Genomic DNA, 24,736 nt, shown 5'->3' with positions numbered 1-24,736 from the left:
GCCCTCTTGGGTTTCACTCCACTCTTGAGGAGTCCACCTTTATGCTCGATTCACCTCTTTGGCCACCTCCTATTCCATCTCCTAATACCATCATGTTGGTGATTAAGGTTCAACATATGGGTTTTGGGAGATACAGACAATCAGATGATAATAGGAAGATTATTCCACAAGTCTCTGAGGACTGAGGGAAGGCTTGCTGAAGACATTAGGTTAGAGGAAGGGTGTGGTAGTGGCACATAGTGACCTAGGATGAGAGAAACATTGCCCATAGAAACCCGACTGGACGTAATCCATCCATCATGGCATGAATTGAAAGGAGCCTGGAAGAGGAGGCAAGGAAGAAGGGAAGAAGGGAACGGCACCAGAGGAATCACAAGCAGACTTGCAAGGTTTGGTGGTTGTGATGTTAGACAAGAAACTGAAGGTGACCCTGGATATTAATAATACACAAAAGTAATAAATAATACATAGGTAATAATAATGCATAGTTAATAAGGAAAGTTAGAAAGAGGGACTGCTTAGAGGAATGGAAGGAGAACATATCAGATTTAACAAAACAAACTATACATCTTTGGAAAAACAGATGACACCATGGGGAAAAGCAGAAATCAGCATAGTCTTAGCACCAGGAGTTCTCAGTGAGGTCATTAGGATGTTCATATTTGTTGATATTAATATATTTCCATCCTACTTCATTGGCTTTGCTTTATAAGTATAAGTATCTGCCTAGCTTTACTCATTATTATCTCCGGGTTTACAGGTTTAGCTTGGAACAAAGATGACTCGGGTGGAGGATGAGCAATGGGGAGTACCCTGACTGTCCTCATTTCATGTGAGAGGAGTTAGACAGGCTGCACTTAGCAACAGTTTGTTGATTCCCTTTTATGTATGGGTGCTGAGCTAAGTCCTAGGGACACAAAGATCACAGCAGGCGTGGGCCTGGGATCTCAGACTTGAAAACACATCACAATGCCTTGACCAGGGTTATGAGTGCAGCGATGGACAGCTATATAAGACATGCTAGAATGACTGATTAACTCGGAGGGGAATGTACATGGAAGGAGCCACAGACAGGGGTGCTTCTGAGACAGGTTTTAAAGGCTGGACTAGAACTTGTCTTAGAATCAAGACGGGCAAGAGCACTCCAGGTAGAAGGGAAAAGCACTTATGGAACAAGACATTAAGGACGCTACAGGGCTGTCTTGATGATTACGACAGTAGCACTGAAACTGGATTGACAGTATAAAGGCCCCTTGATAGTGTTGGTATGTTGACATCATAGGACATTGGAAAAGTCAGACTTGAAGCTGGAAAAGGTAGGCAGAAGCCAGGGCACACAAACCTAAACTCACGTATGGGGCAATTCTAGGAAGTATGGGGCAATTCTAGGAGGTGACAGACTTTTTTACTAGGAAGAAAGGGCTAACATTTAGAGTTGTCACTCAACACAAAGTATCATACTATAGTGGGAAGAGTTTTGAACTTGGAGTCAAAGTAAAGTTTCCCTTTATTCATTTGTTTATTCATTCAGTCAACCAACCAATATTTGTTAAGGGTTGGGAGGGGGTTGTGGCTCAGTGGTAGAGCACTTGCCTAGTGTTTGTGAGACACTGGGTTCTAGTCTTAACACTGCATATAAACAAATAAAATAAAGATCCATTAACAGCTAAAAAATATTTCTTTTAAAAAAGTCTGATTTGTTTGGTTATTCCAAACTGTGGAGTTATAAACAAGATAGAGTGGAATATAGATAACAGATTCGTGAATAAAAAAGATAATTCAGACAATGCAACATAGCCTGAGGCAACTAGAGTGGTACACTGGAACGGTGCACTTGGGCACAACTTGAAGGGAATACTGTTTCAGATGGGAGCAGGGCAGTGGGGTAGACAGAGGGGACATTCAGGCCTCTCCAGTCATGCCAGGTACCTTCAAGCTGTCACAAAATGTCAAGAAGCCAGTAAGGTAAAGGCCTGTGAGCAGAACCTTCTTTACTAAGGAAGAGCAGCAACTTGAGGGTAGGAAGGAGTTTGATGGGCATATAATAATTTCAGAGAACTGAGTGGGTATACCAAATATAAAGCTTATATGATCTGGCAAGGAATTTGGTCTTTAATATAAATGGACTTCATTCTAAAATCGATTCCTCTGTGTAAATGATTTAGATTTCTAAAAAGTTCTAGCTACTATGGGAGAATGGGTTTTAGAGGTCAAATCTGGCTTTGGGGAGACAAATGAAAAGGCTTTGTGAGGAGATGTAGAAGTGGCTCGGACTAGTGCAGTATCAGTAGAGACCGAGACAAGTGGGTGAACATGTGATATATTTTGGATAGAGAGCTGACATTATTGCTAATAGACTGGAATATAAAGATAAGAAAAAGAATTCTGGAAAGAGCAACTGATTGTATAATAATATTCCAGGGTTTTCTGATAAATGTTTAACCACTGGTCCTCTGAGAAAAAAGTATGTATATACTTCTCTCTCTTTAAAAAAATATGTATATATGCATATATATGACATATATATTGACTATAAAATTTGTCTATGTAAAGGAAATATAATGTACAGTGTACAAGTGAAATATGCACAGAATGCTTTTGTTGACTTTCCCTGCTGTTTTATCAGTAACCAACCTACAGTGGTAATGGTAATTGATGAACGAGTTTAGTTCCAACAGGTATGCTTTTGTTTTCGTTAATGAGTAGGACAACAGGGAAATAGGGACGTCAGGATTCATAATCTTGTCAATGAGGTCAGCATCTTCTTTGTTGAGCCAGATAATAGTTTTTAAGTACTGGACCTATGTTTCTTCATTTCGTGGGTGTGAGCTATTCACAATGTAACAGCATGAATTGAAGTTTAATCTACATTATTAACATTTTATTTTCTCCATCAATTTCTAAGTCTAGAAAAAGGCCACAAACTTCTTCTCTAAAGAGTCAGAGAGTAAATATTTTAGGTGTTTGGGCGAGAAGACTATGTAAACACATGGACCTGGCTGTGTTCCAGTGAAACTTTGTTTACGAACACAGTCAATCTAGGCCCGTGGTCTAGACAGTCTACAAAACAATTAATCAAGTCCTGATTTGCATTTACCAACTTCTGCACTGTGCGTACTCCCATCATGGCCAATTTCAAGATACCGATGACCTCACCAAGCACAGGTTCTGACTCCTCTATGTGGGCTGCCTTCTTTGGTACAAGTTCCTCATCACTTCAGTATTTCAATGGCTGCAATAACAGCCATTGGGCTGTGTCTAAGGCTGTGGTTATTAAACTTGGAAGGCTTTAAAAATAAATGCACATTCTTTGTTCCTTGGAGAGTGTGGTTCAATAGGTCTGAGTAGGTCCCAGGAGTCCATATTCATTTACTTATTTAAGATCCCTTAAGTAGTTGTGATATAATTAGGGGCCTATAATTTTGGAACTCGCAGTATTAAGACGTTGCATCAAATGACCCCATTGCCTGCATCACAGCTATACACCTTGCATACTTTTTTGGTGGGGTGTGTACTGGGAATTGAACTCAGGAGCACTCAACCACTGAGCCACATCCCCAGCCCTATTTCGTATTTTTTTTACTGACAGGGTCTCACTAAGTTGCTCAGTGCCTTGCCATTGCTGAGGCTGGCTTGGAACTTATGATCCTCCTGTCTCAGCCTCCTGGGCCACTGGGATTATAGGCATGCACCACCACGCCTGGCTCCTTGTAGACTTTTGACAGCTAACTTGTTTTAAAAGTGTGAAAATTCTAAGCATCTTATAGATTTTCATGCTTATTTTGTTTGCTTTTTGTTGCTGTCTTCTGCTTTTCTATATTTGAGCATGATTTTAAAATTTCTCTGGATAGCCCATCTTGATTTTAAAATACTCTTTCTAAAGCATTTCAATTATTTTCTTCTTTCTACCCAAACTGCATTCATTATTGGCTAAAAATGATGATCTGTGCTATGCATCTATGCAAGAGTTTAAGATTTAAATTCCATGGGTTTGAGAAGACATATTTCCCTGACTTACTATGGCAGAAATTAAAGCAATTGGATTTTCCTTGCTAAAAGTCTCAAGGTAGCAATAATGGGATAAGATTATGGAGAGGGCATTACTTGCTGGAATTTTTCTCTTTCCTAGATTAGTGGAAAATGTTAAAAAAAACAAACTCATTTGATCTCCCTTATCTTGATTTTTTTCTTGTTTATCTTTTTTCTTTTTCTTTTGCTGGAATTGCTTATGGGCATATAACTCTTTCTGTAGGGTCCTTGTTTATATTATTGAAATATTAAATGTGCAAAAGAAGTGTTTTAATTTAAAGGCTTGCCTAATTCTGTTTTTGTGATTTGAAGATATGTTTATGTTGCAAGATAGTCATGATAAACAGATATTTTGTGGCAGTAATTTAGCTAATAATTTTCATTAAAAAGAACAAAATGAAGTAGATATATGGTTGTCATAACTCTAAAGGAAAACTTGAGAAAGGAAATGTTTTTCTTTTGCATTGTGGTTGCTTTCAGGTGTATTCTACTGCCCTCTGCTGGTTGTGATCATATTTCCTCTTAAATCATCTCAAACAATTTCTTCTTTTAACTCAAGGTTTCACTGTTAGAACCATGTTTTTCATAGTTGGTATGCTTGTGTTTATTTAACTATACATAAATGCATTTAAGTATGTGCAACTAAGTAATTTTTCCAACATACATGCCAAATAATTATTACTTTGACTTTTAATGAGCTCTAGAAATACATGAATTCTAGCACCTAAATTCCTTGGCACTTAATAAAGAAAAATATTATTCAATAATTCAAAAATGTACTTTTAGAAGTCAAGAATTACTACTATAGCAAAATAGTAGTAATTTATAATTGTTTCTGTTAATAAATTTTAATTTCCCTCCATTTTATTTTCTAACTAGATGAAATCAATGTATAATTCTTTATAATTACAAATATTAGGAAGAAAGACTGTCTAAGACAGGACTCTCCATTCCCCAGCCAGCATCTTCTGGAGATAATATTTCTTGATTTTGTTTGTAATAAATTTTGTTTAGGAATGCTAAACAAAACCTAAATTCAGAATACCTATTCTTTTTTTATTTATTTTTTGCAGTGCTGGGGATTGAACCCAGGGCTTTACATGTGCTAGGCAAGCACACTACCATTGAGCTACACCCCAGCCACAGAATGCCTATTAGATGAAAGAGTTCTGAAATATGAAAGATTTGATTTATCAGTAATATATTTAACTATGTTATTGAAAAGTACAGAATTAGGTGAAATCATGACTGGGCCAAGTCCTGATTTCTAGATTTGTTCATCATAACTTTAAAGAGAAACCTGTCCAAAAATGCAGGAGTGGGGGGGATTATTATTTGCATTGTGGTTGATTGATAAGAATTGTTTACCTGTAATTTTCTTATTTTGCTGCCAAATGATAAGAACATTCTCCTCAACTCCTCTCAATCTTTTTTACTAAACCTCAAACACTTAACCAAACAAAACTCATTTAAGCTCTAAGTAGTTTAATTTTGACCAAATTCCAAGTAAAGAAATTCAGTCAATCATTGACTCAACCATTGAGTGTCTTGCTAGGCAGACATGAAACAAAGAAGAGAGAGGCTGGGAAAGGGGGTTTTTCAACAGAAGAAATAACTAAAAGGGATAAGTTCACTCATATCAAAAGAAAACAAAACTCAATATTCTCCAGAGATCTTTTAAAGGGGCCTTGTCTGCTATTAAGGTTGGCCAACTCTCCTTCACTCCCTGTGACCCCATGTGCAGCACCTGCCCAGGTAAGATTATCCTAAACATTAGTGTCAGTTATGTTTAGCAGAGGTAACACTCCCTCCTGATCTGCTTTTGTTTCAGGTAAAAAATCAGATCCATTTACTTCATCTTTTTCTTTAAGACAGACAAACAAACACAGAAAAAGATCCTCACCTAGTTAGGACCATAAATCCCAGAGGGAGAATACAGATGATTTTTTTCTCTTTTGACCCACAACTTTGCTGTCATCAGCCTCTGGGAAGACCAAACCCTTTCCGTCCAGTCTCGCCTGTGTAGTCTCTGCACTCCCATTCTTAGCTCCGCTGGTTCTCCAGTGCTTCAGCATCTGCACCACCACTGTAGCCCTCGCTTTTCTAGCTGTACTCTTTGTCTCCTGTGAACCTCTTCCTCCCACATCCCCCTATAATTTTCCTCTCCATCCTTTGGAGAGATCAGGCCTGTATCCTCAGGGTTTAGCACAGAGCTTAGCACATAGTTAATGAAGGGTTAGGAGACCCTGCTTAGTTAACAGAAAGTGGGATGCTAGCCCAAGATCTTCAAAGACTAAGAGAGAAAACAATTTTACTACTATCATTTATCTGTTACGACACAGGTATGATGTGTCTAATCCCCTATATATTCATCTAATTACTTGAACCTTGTATTTTATAGTGATTTTTACCTCTTCAAAGCATTTTTACATCCTTTGTTCTATTGAATTTGAATCTCACATGCTTCTGAATAAAGCAAGGGACTTATTATCCCATCTTATCTTTGAGGAAATTGAGGTGGTGAGAAATTAAGTGGTTTTTTTGTCTCTGTCCATAGTGATAGAGGTATGACCAGAGTCCTCACTGTAGTTCTATATGAAATGGAGTATATATATCCCTTTTGAATTTTATCTGTATCTCTCTATACAATTACATATACATACAAAATGTGTATGACTATATACACACTATAGTATCTACCACATACATAGGTGTAATATGTATATAGGTGTGTACACATACTGAAAGATGATTTCTTTGTAAACATGTATCAGTGTGGAGAGATGTTCCCATGTGCCTTAAATGTTTTGAATAGACCCTGATAGTCATGTGCATATTATTCAGATTTGAAAAGCTGATTCTAAAGGTTGTTTGCTAGTTAGTGATGAGAAAAAATCTTTCTTGCACTTAATTTACTTTGGTAGATGCTTTTAGCAAAGATCAGTCAACCCTGGTGCTATGTTGTATTTCTCATTGAGTGGAGGGGGGAAGATGAAAGGATATAATTAATCAGAAGATCAACCTTAAAGAGCTATCCAACTGACAGGAATTACTTCAAGCCTGAGGCAAGGAAGGGTTCCTTAACCTAACTGCCACATAGAATTCTACTTCCTCAGTAGGTTGAGAAGCATTTACTGTGCTCTAGATTAGGAATCATGGTGTGACCTTTTATTATAATGGGAGGAGGGAAAAGCAAAAGTGACCAAGAAGTATATTCATTTATAACAACAGAATCATCCCACAATGATTTTTCCCCAAGAGACTTATTAGGAGTAAGAGTCAAAAGTTTGTTACTATTGTGCAAACTCATATGGTCTTAGGTCTCTATGTTTGCAATGGTTTATGCAAAAGCATATCAGGAACTTGGAGCCAAAAGTAGAAAACAAATGCCTTCCTTATTGTATTGAAAACTCTAAGCCAAGACCAGTCATGGACTAAATTATTAGTTAGCTAAAGTTTGTCTCTGACAACCTCCAACTTCTTGTATTAGTCTTCTCTGTTTTCATAGTATCACTTTGCCATTCTCTCATGCTTCCTAATTGCTCAGAGCCCCTGCCTGTTTGTATTACCCTGTGCTGTGAACATGACTGCTCGCAGCCACCAAAACCTCCTCTTATTTAGATTCACAGGTTGAAATATGACCCCAAAGTAGCTTAAACTCAGGTATACTAAGGAACTAAGATCTGAGGCTGGTTCTATTTGACCAGCTCTGTCCTTCCTCTTTCCTTCTTTCCATATGTTTTTATAGAGAAAAAGTATTTCAATACAAAGCAAAAGTTTATAATAATGTCAAATTAACCAAACTACTTTAGATTATACTTCAGTAATAGCGGCAACAAATGTCAGTGGCTTAAGTTTACAAAGATTTGTTTCTCACTTCAAATTGTATTTTTAGGGTTCTCCAATCCACTCAGGGACCCAGGAACCCAGGGACCCAGGCTGGGGAGCAACCACCATTTCTAACACTGTCACTTGCTGTGCTTTCAGGGTCCAAGTGAAGAAAGCTCTGGAGGGACTCACATGGGCAATAAAATGCCTTAAGCTGGATGTGACATATCATTTTTTGGTTTTTGTGTTTTTGTTTTTGGGTGGGGGGATTGAACCCAGGGGTGCTTTACTACTGAGCTATATCCCCAGTCCTTTTTTATTTTTTATTTTGAGATATAGTCTCACTAAGTAACTGAGCCTGACCTCAAACTTGTATTCCTCTTGCCTTAGTCTCCCTAGTATCTGGGATTACAGGCATGTGCCACCATGCCCAGCTAGACATGACACATGTTGGGGACCCTGGAAAGACTGGAAAAAAATGTTTACTGTCCTCATACTCATTTATAGTTTATCTCCAATAACTAATGCAGTACTGGGCCCAGCAGAAAGGAAAAATTTATTTAATTGAAATGATTTCCAGGAACTCTGATTGGGGTTTGTTTCAAGCTATTTTAGACTGAAAGAAATAATAGAACCTATGAAGTAAAGCTCAAAGGACCCTAGACTGTCTAGTGTCCCAGAATACTAAAGGTAATAGGACTCCAAAGCTCTTTGGATCTACCTGAGAAGAATAGAATTTCAAGATGGATCATTCATAACATAATCAAATTTATGGATATCATGTTCTTGATGATTCAAGAAAATAGCTCCCATACAGTGATTCCTTTTTGACTGCTTAGCACATGTTATTATGCAATGAATATTTGTTGGATGACTGATGTATGTTCTCATGGACTTAGAATCAATTTCTGGAGTCTTAAGTAGCTTAGAGATGAAGTCTATTGAGTTTTTGGTAAGACAATCAATTTTTTGCATGGTAGTATAATGAAGTTTTACTACATTTGCATATTCATCATATAAATTCAACCATACCTACACAGGGGAAAGTGGTTAGTGGGGGAAAGAAAGAAAGGAGGAAGGAAGGAAGAAAGAAAGGAAAGAAGGAAGAAATAAGTAAATATGCATTCCAGGCAGTTCTAGCTACTATTCCATTCAGAGTTGATGCCTCCAAAAAAAATGTGAGAAGAAAACCTCAGTCTACTATAGTCTCTAGTGAACATGACTTCAGTAAAGGCAATTCATCTCATTGCATGTGGTTCTAACATTCAAATATATGGCAAAAATTTTCCCATACAACATGGTCCCCAAAATATATGCCAACTACATCATCTGGCACTCACCCAAAGAGTCAATGCCCTGGTTTAATGCTAGAGGAAAAACAGGTTGTCACAGCTCACGGTGAGGTGGTGTATTTGTCTCCAGCATGGCATAATTTTGATTGTGTTTGTGTTTTGCTAAAACCACCTTTAGGACCTAATGTCCCATGTAGCATAAGGTGCTGCAGTGTTCTTGTTCTTTAGAAAATTCAACACCAGTAGTGGAGAGACCCTTCCTCTGTTATTTTGTCCAAGGTGCTCCTCTCTGTTTGCTGTTTTCGTGTGTAGGTCTAAAGTCATGTTGAAGCCTGTGAACCATTTTTTATGCCTACTTGGAGACTCAGTGTATACCCATGTGTAGTCATTGTGTGTGCTTTTACATTCCACAAGCAGGTTAATTAATGTTGGTTCTCCATCCTTTTCTCCAGAGTGCCTACCGCATGTTTACAAACAACACGTGTTTGAAGCACATGATCACCAAAGTCCGGCGGGACACCCACCACTTTGAACGCTACCAGCATAACCGGGACCTCGTGGGGTTCCTCAACATGTTTGCCAACAAACAGCTGGAGTTGCCGAGGGGCTGGGAGATGAAACATGATCATCAGGGCAAGGTAACATGAGGGGGCTGCCCCAGGGAGCAGTTGAAAGACTGTGGATCACTTGTGGCTTTGGCACTTGGCCCTACCTTTTCGGTGAGGGCTGAAGGCCCTTTGTGAGGGCAGACATTCCATCTCCTCTTCAGGTGAAACTTGCACAGGCAGGCCATTTGTTCCTACAAGCCCTCACAACACGAGTCTGAAGTCATGTATGGCTCAGAGGTGTGAATTTGGTGGGACATGTGTCCCTGGATATTCTTCTGTCATTTCTGACCATTTTCTGCTAATGAGAGAAAATGTTTCTTGGCAACAACACTTTTTCTCCCTATACAGCTCGTGTTGTAGATATATGAACAAAAAGTTGTGGTACTGTTTGGAGAGGGCTGCTAGGAGACACTCAGCAAGCCACTGCTAAAGACACTGGGCCTCAGTCCTGGCTCAGAACTGATTTTGTTTGCACCCTGAACAACTCACTGATGCATTTATGATGAGAAATACATGACCAGACTAACCACATCTGTACTTCCTTTGTAGATGGGTGAACCAGAAAGCCTAGTTATAATCAGGAAGTTGTTTATATGAGTAAGAAGAATGAGAAAGTTGGTGCTTGTTATAAGGTGATGTCAGCCAAGATTTTACTTTTATTTAACATTTGCTTAGTATCTACTATGGGCCATGAAATATTTATAGTTTTTATACATAGAAGGTCCTATATTTAGCAAGCACTGCTTGCTAAAGCAGTACTGTTAGTATTGCCACTTACAAATAAAGAGCCCCAGGGCCAGAATGGCTCTGTGAATTTCTCAGCATCACTGAGACATGCAGAAGCTAAGCTGTGCCCGACCCAGGCAGTCTACTTCCAAGGGCCACACTCTTAGCCATGATGTGCTCTCCAAGTATTATGTAACCAACCTCAGCTTCTTTGTCTATTAAAGGTCTTGGAATTTGTGACTTAAAGGATAGTGAGAATTAAAATGACATAATATTTAAAGTATTTAACGATCCTTGGACCATTTGTTCAACAGATCTTTACTAAACACAATATAAAGCAGATTAGCCAACTGGTTCAGAGACCTGTCATTCTCAGGGAAAGAGACAGACAAGGGACAAGTATACTAAGAGGTGATTCATGTTACGATTTAAAATAAAGCAAGGGATGGTCTACAGAAAAATAGAGATGATGAGTGTGGTTTTATACAGGTTGGTTGGGGAAAGCTCCACAGAAGAGGCCACAGGTGAACAGATAACCAAATGATGTGAAGAGTAAAGTTTCTAGGGGAAGAGCATGCAAAGCAAATGGAACATATAAAGTACTGAGAAAATGCCATTGTGTAGCTCTGCTCCTTTGGCCTTGTTGGTTGCAGCCAAAGTGGTCTGTGTTGGCTTGTCTCTGCTGAATTCCTTTAGCTTTCCCAGGACAATGACCCATGTTACTGGCATTTCTTAATCTTGGGGTCTCCACTGCAGCTTCAGCTTCCTCCTCAAATCTCCACACCATGCTTTCTCAGGAAGTGCCTGCAGGGACTCCAACCCTATTGTACTTTGCCTGGCCTCCCAGGCCTTCCTTTGAAATCTTGGTGGAAGCCTCCCTGACCCCCTAACTCCAGCATCCTACATTCCTGCAGATCCAGCACCCGGTGGTTGACTCCAAAGTCTACCACCATCTTGAGCAGTAACCAAGCTTCCAGGGACACTGACTGCAGTAGCCCCTGAGTGTCTGGGTGACCGAGCATGTTGAAAAAACTTCCTATGCCCTCTTGTGCAAGGATTCCCCACTGGTCTCTTGTCAAGAGAATTTTCACTATTACTCCCTTGAGCCTGAGATGCGTGTGGTCTTGCCAACTCCTTGATGCCCTCAAGCCATCTTTCTTATTGTCTCTGGGCAAAGTCTTTAGCATTTATTTAGTGGCAGTAATGTCTTTAACGACTGCAGCTTCCTTAGCCCCAGTTTTACTCCTGCCTTTCAAGTTCAAGTTTTTCAGATATTTCTCCTCTGCTTTCTGCTTCTGAATATCACAATAAATTTGACTAAAAGCTGCCAGCAATATCCATGCCATCACCTGAATGTTATGCTGCCTAGAAATTTCTTGCACCAGATTAAGAAATCCATCACTTTTAAAATCAAACTCACAGAGTCTCAGGACACAGGCATAATGCAGACAACTTCTCAGCCAGAACATAACAGAAATTGCCTCTACTCTAAATTCCAATAGTCTTCCTCTGAAGCCTCTTGAGCCCTTTCTTCATGGTCCACAGTCCTGAGCTCCCACCAGAATTGACCACTAAGCTCCACTTACAACAATTTAAAGCATTTCCAGCTTGCACTGCTACACATCTCAAAATTCCTCCCACCCACAAAAAGCTCCAAAAAATTCTGAACCACATGGTTAGGTTAATCACAGCAACGACCCCACTGCTCAGTACCAATTTGTTTTAGTTAGCTTTTTTGCCACTGTGACAAAAGGACCCAACCAGAACAACTGTAGGGGAGGAAAAGTTTATTGGGGGGCTCACAGTTTCAGAGGTCTCAATTCACAGACAGCAGGCTCTATTCTTTGGGGCTTGAGGTGAGGTAGAACATCATGGCAGAAGACATAGTGGAGGGAAGCAGCTCACATGATGATCAGGAAGCAGAGAGAGCGGTCTCCACTTGCCTGATACAAATATATACCCCAAGGCTATGCCCCCAATTCCTACCTCGTCTAGCCACACCCTACCACTTCAGTTACCACTCAGTTAATGCCTGTCAGGGGATTAATTCAATGATTGGGTTAAGACTCTCACAACCTAATCATTTCTCCTGTGAACCTTCTTGCATTGTCTCACATGTGAGCTTTTGGGGGTCACCTCACATCCAAACCATAACATAGACACTCTACTAGGTACTTTCCCATGGATTATTTTATTGATAGCTCATGGCAGTGTATGAGGTGGATATTCTTATTATCTATATTTTACTGAACTTCAGAAGTTATTAAATAGTGTATTATTTACAAGGAAGTGAGGAACCCAGTATTTGAACACGTGGAATGTGACCCTTAATCACTGTACTCTAATTAGAAGAAATTGTTTATGACATTTGTCAGTAAATGGATGGATCTGGAAACTATCATGCTAAGTGAAATAAGCCAATCCCCCCAAACCAAAGGCCAAATGTTTTTGCTGATATGTGGAAGCTAAACTACAATAAAGGTGGAGAAGGGGAAGAAGAAAAGTTCAGTAATTAGACAAAGGAAACAAAAGGAAGGAAGGGGTATAGAAATAGGAAAGACATAGAATAAATCTAGCATAATTTTCTTATGTACACATCTGAAAATACCTAAGTGAACCCCACCATTGTGTCTACCCATAAGAATGGGATCCTAATTAGAATAAGACATATCCTCTGCTTGTATAATTTTATCAGAATGTATCCTTCTGACATGTTTAACAAAAAAGGACCAATAAAATAAAATTTAAAAAACAAACAATGAAATGAGAGATATTTTAATATCTCAAAGAAGAGAAGTCCCAGGACAAATGCTGGGATTACTGGTGTCGTTCAAAGTATTGATTGTGATTAGATCACAGGTGATTTCCAACAGAACATGTGGTCAGGAACACATGGATGGCTATGTGTCTAAACACCATGGAGGTCTCATGCTAGGGGCTCACAGTTATCAGTGTAAAGAATGGAGTTCACATATACTCCATTGGTTTATTAGATGCCAGGCTTTATGCTAGAGATATTATTTCATTTATTTTCACAGTAACTCTGTAAAATAGTTTTTTACTATAAATAAAAGAAAACAGGCTCAGAAATGTCAAGTTAGTTGTGTGCAGCAAACTCTTGGATACAAACTCTGGTCTCTCTATATTCAAAGCTTTCCTGTGGACCTCAGTGTCCACAAACTGTCTAATTTTGGAGGCATCATTTTAAATCCCTGGGTTCGACTTTTCTTATCTGTAAAATGAGTGGGGTGATCATCTTTTCCTGTGTTAGTTGGCCATTTGCACATTTTCTCATGAAAAATAGGTATATTCACTTTGGCCATTTTTAAGTTGCATTTTTTGGATTTATTTTATTCAGTTGCAAAAGTTCTTTAGATGCTAGACCCTGATCAGATACATGGCTTCCAAATATTTTCTCATGTTTTCTGGGTCATCTTTTAACTATCTTGATGGTGTTGTTGACAGCACAAAAGTTTTTATCTTTGATGTAGTTCAATTTATCTGTATTTTCTTTTGTTACTTGTGCTTTTGATGTTATAGCTAAAAATACATGTAATTTAAGACTACAGAGGTTTACTCCTCTATTTTCTTCAAGAGTTTTATAGTTTTAGCTTCTTGATCCATTTAAATCTATGACACATTTCAAGCAAGTTTTTCTAATGGTGTGAGGTAGGGTTCCAACTTCATTTTGAGTGTGTGTGTGTGTGTGTGTGTGTGTGTGTGTGTGTGTATCTAATTATCCCAGCATCATTTGTTGAAAAGATTATTCTTTCCCAATGAAATACATTAGTCATTAGTGAAATGCAAATCAAAACCACAGTGTGTTAGTACTTCACACCCACTTGGATCACCATACTTGAAAAATGGAAAATAATAAATGTTGCTGAGAATGTGGAGAAATTGAAGCCCTCATCTATTGCTTTGGAAATAGTTTCGGAGCGCCTCAAAGGGTTTAACAAATAATTGCCACGTGATCTAACAATTCTACTTCTAGGTATATACACAAGAGAAGTAAAACTTGCCTTCATGTTAAAATTTGCACAGGAATGTTCATAGCAGCATTATTCATAATAGCCAATAGTTGGAAATAACTCAAATGTGCATCAATGGATAAATAAAATGTAGTGCTTAATACTACTAAGGAATGATGCACTGATGCATGCTCCAACATGAATGAACTTTGAAAATATTTGCTAATTGAAACTTGTCAAAAGATCACCTATTGTATTATTCGATTATGTGAAATATCCAGAATAGAGAAATATATAGAGGCAGAAACTAGATTACTAGTTACATAAGGTTGGGGTGATATGGTGAATGAATGCTCACGGGTCTGGGGTTTCATTGTGGGAGTCAAAATGTCCTAAAATTAGGAGGTGGAAGTAGTTGCACAACCTGATATCTGTACTTTAAAAAAAGCAAAATATGCACTTTAAATGGTGAATTGTATAGTATCTAAATTAAATGTTAATAAAACTGTTTAAAAATGAATAGTTTGAATGAGAAGGCCAAGAGTGCCCTTTTAGCTCCTAGATTTTATAGATCTCTGCTGCTTTCGTCTCAAAGATTAGATGATATTAATATCAAATATGCAATTGTCTTGGTATGTTTTGACTGCTCTAACAAGATACCTTAGAGTATATAGCTCATAAACAACTGAAACGTATCTCTCACAGTTCTGTAGATTGAGAAGATCAGATCAGGGTACCAGCAGATCTGGTGTCTGGTGATGGCCTGCGTCTTCCTGAGTGGCTCATGTGGTGGAAGGAATAAGGCAACTCTGGGGCCTCCTTTATAAGGACACCGATGCTCTTCACGAGGGTGCCAACCTCATTACCTAATCACCTCCCAAAGGCCCCACTTCTTCTTCTAATAATATATTTATTTTATTTACTTGTTCTATTTTTACATGGTGCTGAGGATCAAACCCAGTGCCTCACACATGCGAAGCAAGCGCTCCACCACTGAGCCTCAACCCCAGCCCAGGCCCCACTCCTTAATGCTGTCACCTTGGGGTTTAGGTTTCAACATATGCCTGGTGGGGAGGGAGCACACAAGTATTTATAAGAGTAATGCTTTCCCTTCTGCTTTTAATTATGTTTAGAGAGGTCTCTTGTTCAAAATTCCGTAGTGGTATTCCTTTCAGCAGCATTTTTTTCCCATTATTTTATTTCCTTAATTCTTTTAATTTTGTAATGTTGAGAATGGCAATTGGGCCAAGTTTAATTTCATACAGGGTTGACTTTATGAGACTGTGTCATCAACATCTGTACATGTCTGTGGAATCTAAGGCCTAGAATTTTCACCCAACATGCAGGACACACATTTTGACTTACCTCGTTTTGAAATGAAACATAGAAGGGAAGAAAGTAGGCCAGTATGAAAAGAAAATTTCTGCTTGCTTCAAGGGTAATTTGGTATCTGAATAACTGTTGATATAAGTGTTTTATTTTTTATGCAAGAAATATGTATCAGTAGTATTAAAATGTGACTGAATTAAATAACCTCTGATTCTTGACTGAGTTTAATCATTAGTGTGTGCTCATAGGGATTACATCTGTAGAAAAAAAATGTGCTTTAATAAGGAAAACCAAATGGTATTTAACCTTGGAACGAGTTTCTTTTGTGTTTTTTTGTTTTGTTTTTGCCATTGTTAATTTGATGGATTTGAGAAATTATGCTGAAGTGGGTCAGGATTCTTGAATCCTATGGTATACAACCTCCATGAACCCCCATTTTCTTTAGGAACCCTCTTTTTTGTGTGGTGTTGGGGATTGAACTCAGGACTTTCCACATCTTAGGCTATCACTGTCACTGAGCTATGTTCTTGGCCTTCCCTTTTTCTTTCATATGAGGTTGAGGACCTGTCCTGTCCAGCTCCTAGAGATGTGAATAGCATCAAAAATTTATATAGGGGCTGGGGAAATAGCTCAGTTGGTAGAGTGCTTGCCTTGTAAGCACAAGGCCCTGGGTTCGATCCCCAGCACTGCAAGAAAAAAAAAAATTATATAATAGTGGGATTGTAAATGAAAAAATATAATAATTAGGATGATAATGATCATGATTCATTCAGTAATAAACTCATTAGTTGTTTTAGAAGATAAAAGCTGTATGTTTATATAGAGGTTCATAATTTAATTTGAGATTAGTAAGAATAAGGAATATAAAAACATCTGCAAAATGAAATGGAATGCACAGCCCTCTGAGCCTAAGGAGTAGGATGTGTGCTGCTCACCGGGTTACTGCTACCCTACTCAACAAAATGTTGATTTGAGTAGGTAGACAGATGTAAAGATCTATACAGAACAGTGAATAAAGAGTTTTGTTAATTTGGGATTTCTGAAAATGATAAAAATTTGACTATGGTTGAATCCTTACTTTAATAGGAAATGCATGGTGATTTATTTATAACAGATACATGTTTACTTCTGCTTTAAACCTGGGTAAAAACCCTGAGTGCCCTGTGGTTTTTTGTTTTGTTTTGTTTTGTTTTTGTTGTTGTTGTTTTTACCATGAGTGCTGTCTTTGTAGGGTCTGGTAGATTTTTCCCCTTGCTGAATCAGTGGCCTTCTGCTCTAATAGTAGCCTATCAGCTATGCTCATGAAAGTAGGCTTTTAAAAATATTCTCAAATGATAAGGTAGATAACTTAGATAACTTAGAACTGGAACCAGAATCAGATCTACACATTTGCACAGAATCATGCACTTTTGTTTAAGGCCTCTGAACACCCTTCCCCTAGATATTGCCAGTTAACTCTGGAAACTTGTCCTTTGGATTATAAATGATTATGTGCCATAGCACTGGTGCAGGCTATGCAGGTGTCCAGTGTAGAATGACTTGTTTCTGGCATGAGATACCTGGAAATTTTTCATAGTAAATGTAGTATTTGAGCTGAGTTTTCCACGATGATTAGAAGATTGTGATTAGAAGAGATTGTCAGAGAGAGAAAATAGGAATTTGGGGGGGGGGGCACAAAGTAAAGGCACAGAAACAGGAAAACACTAGATGAGTATGTCTCATTCTTTGTGAAGAAATTGTGCATTTCAAGAGACATATCAATGGAATGAAATCAGAGGCAACTACATTGCAGAGGGTTGAAGATAACAGAGTGTTGCAAAATGACATGAATAACAAGAAAAGAAAAACTGTGGAGTTTTATTTCTCCAGTTTATATAATAGACTTGTTTGATTTAAATTTTAGGAAATCTTTTTATTTTTCTTTCAGATGTTAAATATGAAGTATCCCCACCCCTACTTTGCTTTGTACTCTTAGACAGCATTAACAGAGTGTTTTCTCCAGATTAGTCTACTTCAGCTTAAATTCAAATTCTAGGAAACCTTGAAGTTTAGAAGCAATATATCCTAAACTTTATTTTTGAAACAAAAGTATAAAATGGTAATTATGTTTTTATTCAAATAGAATGTCCTTCCCATGGTTTCCTGTGTTTTTCCCTTCAAAAATCACATGTTATCCTATCTCCCTGCTAAATTGGGATCCGTTTCCATATCCAAGCTTTGTAATTCTGAGGCTTTGTGACTTTGGGTGTCACATTAGGAGTCTGAGTGTCAGCATGGTCCAAATAACCAACTTTGATAACCACAGCAAATAGCAGTTATGGTTATGAGGACAGATTTTAGAACAGAATAGGTATTTTGTGGGTTGGAAGTCACCATAGGTTGAACTTTTGTTGGGGGCTCTTGTTTTACCAGACCTGAATGACCTCTATTGACTGCAGAAGTTGTCCCAGGGATGACCCAGGCCCTGGTTTCAATCTTACATGAAACTGATGGCCTCTAATTTACTGGGTCAAGTTCTATTTAGCTCAGTGAGTAAAAGGCAACTTAATATTTAGAGGTCTCAAGTGAACTCCAAAAATCCTTTAGCAAAATAAGTGCCATGCTTTGCAAAATATTTTTCTATTTGATGACATTTGTTACTTCTGTGATGCATATTTTTAATTGCTTTGAAACCATGAATATTCTGTTGTGGTAGTGACCTGGTTTAAATATCTCAGGATTTATAACAATCCAGATGAAGATGGGATTGAACTCCAAATTTATAACTAGAACATTGTTTTTGAGGATCTCTTGCCTATTTTTAGGGGGTAAAAAGATGTCACATCAAAAAATAACCCACAAATATATACACATGGAAGTCAAGTGGCAAGAAAAGTATTTGGTGTGGGGGTCTATATAACTTTTTGAATGAGAGAAGAGAACAGATTTTGAATTTGTGGATATATTTAGTGAGTAGATTGCCAGATTTATAGAATCTGGAAGGAATTGTCCAAATATGGAGATGGACTTTGCTTATTTATTTATCTATTTATTTATAAATAGTTGTCCTTGTGACCTGCATTGGATTTTTAAATATATATATTATTTTCAAATTTTGTGGTAAAGCCCTTTTCATTTTACCTTAAACATACTAATTTGGATTTTCAGTCTTCCACAATTTTGTGCTGGTAAATGAGAAAGAAGGACAATCAGACTATCTTTCTGTAACATAGATACAAGTACATTTTGTTTTATTTTGTTTGCATGGTCTTTTAATACGTATTTCTGGTTTGGCAAAATATTAACTGGAAACAATTTCAAACCTCCTTAACTTAGATTTGTTGAGCCTGAGGTTGGTATTTCTTCACAAATACTGATGGCTTTTTCTTTGCTTAAAATAATAGAAGTTTAAAAAAAGAAGAAGAAGAAAGAATTGTGTGAAGAAAGAAATGTGTTTTGTTTGGCCTCACTAAAATACCACTTGGCTCCAAACACCCCATATTTCCTGACTCTGACTATGCCCTGAAGCTGTGAAAGGGTAGAAGTTTTTAAAATGAGATCTGAGTTTGTGTATTTGCATTCCTTTCAGTTTTTGAGTTGTTAGTCTTAGTTGGCCCAGCACTGTAAAGCTTGAGTGAATTTCTTAATGAAACTTAGCAGTAGGGAATCCATGGTATTCAAAATTTGCTTTGCTAGTGGCTAATATGAAAAGCATTAATTTTTTTCAGATAATTGCTTTTCTCATGTAGTTGCATTTTCAACATAATCTATACAAACAGTTAATACATGTTGGATACGTTCATAACTAATCACAGGCTATTCAAAAATTGTGACATAAAAGTGACCCAAATTAAAAAAAAAAAAAAAAAAAAAAAGGTACTAGGACAACTTCATTGCTAGCTTGAACTAGTTAGCATTTCCTGTGGGAAAGTGATCTACTTTCCTGACATAATTGATAATGTCTGCCACAAATAGAGATGGCAAGCCTGAAATTTGCACAGTGAGTTTTTCATGCTTTCCCGTTCATTTTGAAGTAGAAGTAGAATACATTTTTCACAACTCAGTGGAGAGTTGAGCAATGAATCCCTTTTAGGCGGAAACCTGTCCAAGGTGGCACAGTGGACCCAAGCAGAGCCAAAGGCACCTGGAAGGGCTGCTTCTCAGCACTTTCTGTTAGTGTTCTAGCCTTGGGGTGCAGATGGAGGCTTAATCAAGACCTTTTCCCCAAGTGCATGGGGTTTCAATAGCACCTGTAAACAAGATACACATTCCATCTGACTCTAAAACAGAACTCCTTGTGAGATACAAATAGCACCTAGTTCCCACCCCAGGCCCTGCCTCCAATAGGTCTGTGACAAGAACAGCTCTGGGTATGTGGGGTACGTCCTGCTGTCTGCTGCCTTTTCAGTGTTGAAGCAGAGTAGGACAAATACCATGAGTGACTGTTCTTGTCAGCCTAATTCAATAAATACCTGGGTCTTTTTCTAAAGTCAAGTACCAGATGAGGCAAGAGGGGAGTAGGAAGAGCATAATTAAAAGAAAAAAGTGGTAGGTAGAAAGCAGAACAGAAGAAAAAGAAAACAGATAAGAAAAGAGGAGAGATGGGAAAGAGGTATGCTCATTTGGAGTCAGACAGAAAGATGGGTTCAAATTCCAGCTTTGTATGTTTCCAGCTCCATATTTCACTTAAACTGGGAACTGTTACCCAACTATAATGGTGAACCTTAATAAGATACCATTATTATCAATAATAGCAATTCCTATTTATAATGGTGATTCCTGACTTTAATTTAGAGAGACTGTGTTTCCTCTGCAGTGTGGAGACTTAAGTGTTTTCTGGGAGGATATAATTTAGCTATCTTATGACAAATGATCCATGCGAAACTTAACACAGAAGATTGTATTTGTGCATGTAGAGAAGGTTAGAGGTAGGTTTCTAGGATTTGTTAGGTAGTTCCTCAAGTTGCAAGAGCCCCCTGGCTCCTTATAGCTTTTTCGCTTTATCATCTTCATGTTTTCAGTGTTGCTACTGGAGGTCCATCTTTATTTCAGGGAGTAGCATCGATGAAGAACAGAAGGAAGGCTCAAACTGTACCTTGCAAAGGGCTTCCCAGAAGTGCCCGTGTTTCACATCTGCTTGGCCAAAGCTTATCTTGGCCACTCGACTACAAGGGTAGCATAGTTTTCACTGGTGTGTTCCTCTCTCTCTCTCTCTCTCTCTCTCTCTCTCTCTCTCTCTCTCTCTCTCTCTCGTCTAGATCTCAAGCATTTAATCATGACTTTGCCACCCACTTCTCAAGTTTTAACCTGGTAGTTTATTCATATCTACAATGGGAGTTTAAAAACCTTATGTTCCATTTATGTTCTTATGGACTTTATCTTTCTACTCCTTTCACCAGACACACACACACACACACACACACACACACAGAGAGAGAGAGACAGTATTTATTTCCCTAATCTTTAACTGTTTTTGTGCTTGTGTAAAAGAATGTGATTTCTAATACTTGGTTAGCTAATTGTGAGTAGTCTCTTCATATTTTGGTCCAAAATCTGTGTATCAGAGTTTTGGGCAATTTGTTACTTTGTTACTTATTGAGCACCCTTCTTCTCCTAGGCCCAGCACTAAAAGCTATTGGGGATCACAGGGTAAAAAGAGTCCCTTCCCTCAAGGCATTTACAATATGATTCTTTAGAGAATGGATTTTCGACAAGCTTGTTAACATCGAATTAGGCTGACATACATGCAAATCACAATTGACCTAGATGTAGACACCCATGTATCCTTATAATTATAAGAACATCATTGTACCTGTGGTGGCCACCCATCCCTTTAAAGCATTCCTAACAAATTACTAGAGTAAATAGGCAATTCTGTTTTAACACTCTGTATTTCCCCTTAAACAACATGGTTTATATTATTGTGTTAGTCAAAAAACTTGTTAATGTTAATTTACATAAGGAAGATAGGACTAGATTATAATGTCTGTTGTATAAAACTAGGCATTAACATGTCTATTTGTTAAAATAATTTCATTCCTACTTTATGACATTTTAAATTGTGTCAGAAATAATGGACAAGTGTGTTTGAAGTCTAAATCAGAGGAACACTGGGATGAAATTTGGAGCCAGAGCCTATCAGTACAAGTCCATTTGGGGTTTATGACTGGTGTGCTTTTTATAAGATTTGAAAAAAAGATGTTCACCTGATAGGTTAGGGAAGAAAAAGGGAGGCTGGTGACAAAATCTCACACAAAACCTCCATTTCACCCTTGTGCCTGCTTACCAGATATTAAGAGAAGGAATCAAGAAAAAGTCATGTTATATCCTTTTTTTTCCTGCTTTTTTTTTCCTAGTGCATCCATCACTTTACTTGATCTTAAAGTTATTTTTTTATAAAAAAGTAAATTGTTTTTTCTAACTCGAACTACCAACAAATTATGCAGCCCCATTTCCTGGTTATGTACATGCAGAAACTTTTTGTTCCATTAATAGGGAAGTGATTTTTAAAATAGGCATAAATATACCATCTGTCTCTTGCATTTGCCTAGATATATTTATTCCCAGTCTTTCAGGTACTTTGTTAACTGAGTTCTATCAGTTTGAAAAGTCAGTTCTTTTTTACTTAGGTCACTGATCATACATCATGTGCCTGGATGTTTGATTTCTAGATACTGAGTCTCCTGTCTCTACTAATATTCTCTTTCATCTTTGGTGGCTCAGTTCACTTTATCTGATGAATTTCTAATTGAACTTGAGATACCAGGTTTCATTATTATCTTGAGTGAACTTTACTTTGAAAACTTGTAACATTTGGCCTAATGATAAGTTGCACTTGTATAGACTTTTACAATTAAACAAACAAAAATACCTTTCTACATTGCATTTGATCCTTACTACAACACTGAGATAATTGGCTTATGTTCATTCATGATTTCATGTTGTCAGCATGAAGTAAACATGACAGACATGGTTTCCACCCTCCTAAACTGTTAGTGGGAGAAATGTTTATTATGAATGAGGGAGACATGTTTTTATAAGAAATCTATAACTCAGAGAACTGAAGCAACTTGCCCAAAGTCATGGTAGGTATGTGATAAGGTTTGGGTGTGTGATGGATGACTAAACTAGAAAGGCAAACAGGAGGAAGAATCTTAGTCTTAAAAAACTGACCAAAGTATTAGGATGTTTTCATCTATAGACAATGGGGTAACCTTTAGAGACTTTGGATTAGGGTGGTGTTTCAGTCAGCTTTTTTGCTGCTGTGACTAAAAGGTCATATCAGAACAATTGTAGAGGAGGAAAAGTTTATTTGAGGGCTCACAATTTCAGAGGTCTCAGTCTATGGACGGCAGGCTCCATTCCTCAGGTCTCAATGTGAGGCAGAACATCAAGGTGGAAGAGTATGGTGGAGGAAAGGGGCTCACATGATGATCAGGAAGCAGAGAGACACTAAACTCAGGTCACCAAATATATACCCCAAAGGCATGCCTCAATGACCCACCTCTTCTAGCCACACCTTCCCCACCTTCAGTTACCACTTAGTTAATCCCCATTAGTGGATTAATTCACTGATTGGATTAGTGCTCTCATAAGCCAATCATTTCTCCTCTAAACCTTTTTGCATTGTCTCACACATGAGCTTCTGGGGGATACCTCACATCCAAACCATAACAGGTGGTAATATAATCTGTGTTTAGAGGGACTATTGTTATAGTAAGATGCCAAGTAAATAGACAAAAGGTGGTGGAGCTGTGGAACAACTGAGAAACTTCTAGTACTTATATGTATAAGATAAAGTCCGGAAATAATGGAGTGGTTCAGGATGGGCAGTGGCAGCAGGGGGAGGGTACAGGCAAATAGAGGCCACTGCACTGGGCAGTGGGAAGGGCTCCATAGCTGACTGCTTCAGAAAAGAAAAAGAGAAGAATTCAGTGATGCTGAAGTTTCAGGTGATAAGAACTTATAATTACCACATATGGGAGGAGCCTAAAGAGGATCCATCAAAAGAAGCCCAAATATCCATTCTTGGGGCATCCTTCTAAGATTATATCTTCATCACTTCTCTCTTGGAGTATTTTCTAGAATGTTCATGTTCCCTCCTGCTCCTTTCTAGGCCCAGTCTAAGTGTGGCTCTCTCTATTCTGCTCTATCCTAAGGGATAAGAAGCAGTAAAACATAGAAAGTATGAGAGAATGGATCCAACATCCTTACTTAGAAGTGGACCTTTTCCTGAAGGTGTGATGTTCTAAGTCAGCTAAGACACGGACGTGGCATGTGTTCTCTATTGATTTGCTGGATTGTATCCTAGGCATTTTTTGTCGACCACAACTCCCGAACCACCACTTTCATTGATCCTCGGCTCCCACTGCAAAGCAGCAGACCCACAAGTGCGCTGGTTCATCGGCAACACTTGACCAGACAACGTAGCCACAGTGCGGGTGAGGTGAGTCACATGCTTTAGGGATCTGTTGGTTGATAGAAGCTACCGGGATGTGGTGGTTGGTGGAATTGGGTTGGCTTTTTATTACTTGTTTTGCTTTGCTTTGTTTTTCTAGTTTGATTTAAGGAGGATCCTTTGGAGGATGAAAAGCTTTAGAATGTTGACAGGCTTCTCTAAAAATTATGTTTGGTCTAGATTACAAATTTAAAAGGTAGGACGTGTGAGGAAAGATTGAAGAGTAGATTTTTTTTATTAACTCAGAAAAAGGTGAGAGAGAATTGATGATGCCCTAAAATGTCATGAGAAGATGGTAATGAGCCTTCCTGCACACCCGAGGAAAAGAGAAGAAATGAATGAAACTTTTAGTGTGCTGAAACTTTATTCAATGTAGGAAAGAATTTCCCAAGTGAGATTTGCTGGATTAAAATATTCATCCAAGACTATGGGGTTGTGGAATCCTCACTAGTATTCCTTAAGATTAGGATGTGTCCAGTAGGGTTGATTTATGTACTAAAGAGAAAATGGGATGAA

The 24,736-nt window shown here is 38.1% G+C and overlaps 1 protein-coding gene across 3 annotated transcripts in view; it reads left to right on the top strand.

Moving 5' to 3' along the window:
- The window catches only part of Hecw2 (HECT, C2 and WW domain containing E3 ubiquitin protein ligase 2), a 373,687-nt gene that overhangs the window by 272,661 nt on the left and 76,290 nt on the right, over nt 1-24,736 (top strand). For all 3 annotated transcript variants that reach the window (XM_047544667.1, XM_047544666.1, XM_047544668.1), the window contains 2 exons: nt 9,602-9,787; nt 24,074-24,208. In XM_047544667.1, the coding sequence (XP_047400623.1) occupies nt 9,602-9,787; nt 24,074-24,208 (321 nt within the window). The remainder of the gene's footprint in view (nt 1-9,601; nt 9,788-24,073; nt 24,209-24,736) is intronic.

Source organism: Sciurus carolinensis, chromosome 3 (genome assembly GCF_902686445.1).
Source record: "Sciurus carolinensis chromosome 3, mSciCar1.2, whole genome shotgun sequence".
Lineage (NCBI taxonomy): Eukaryota > Metazoa > Chordata > Mammalia > Rodentia > Sciuridae > Sciurus > Sciurus carolinensis.
Note: the sequence above shows the minus strand (reverse complement) of the source record. Positions and strands in the feature narration are given on the sequence as shown.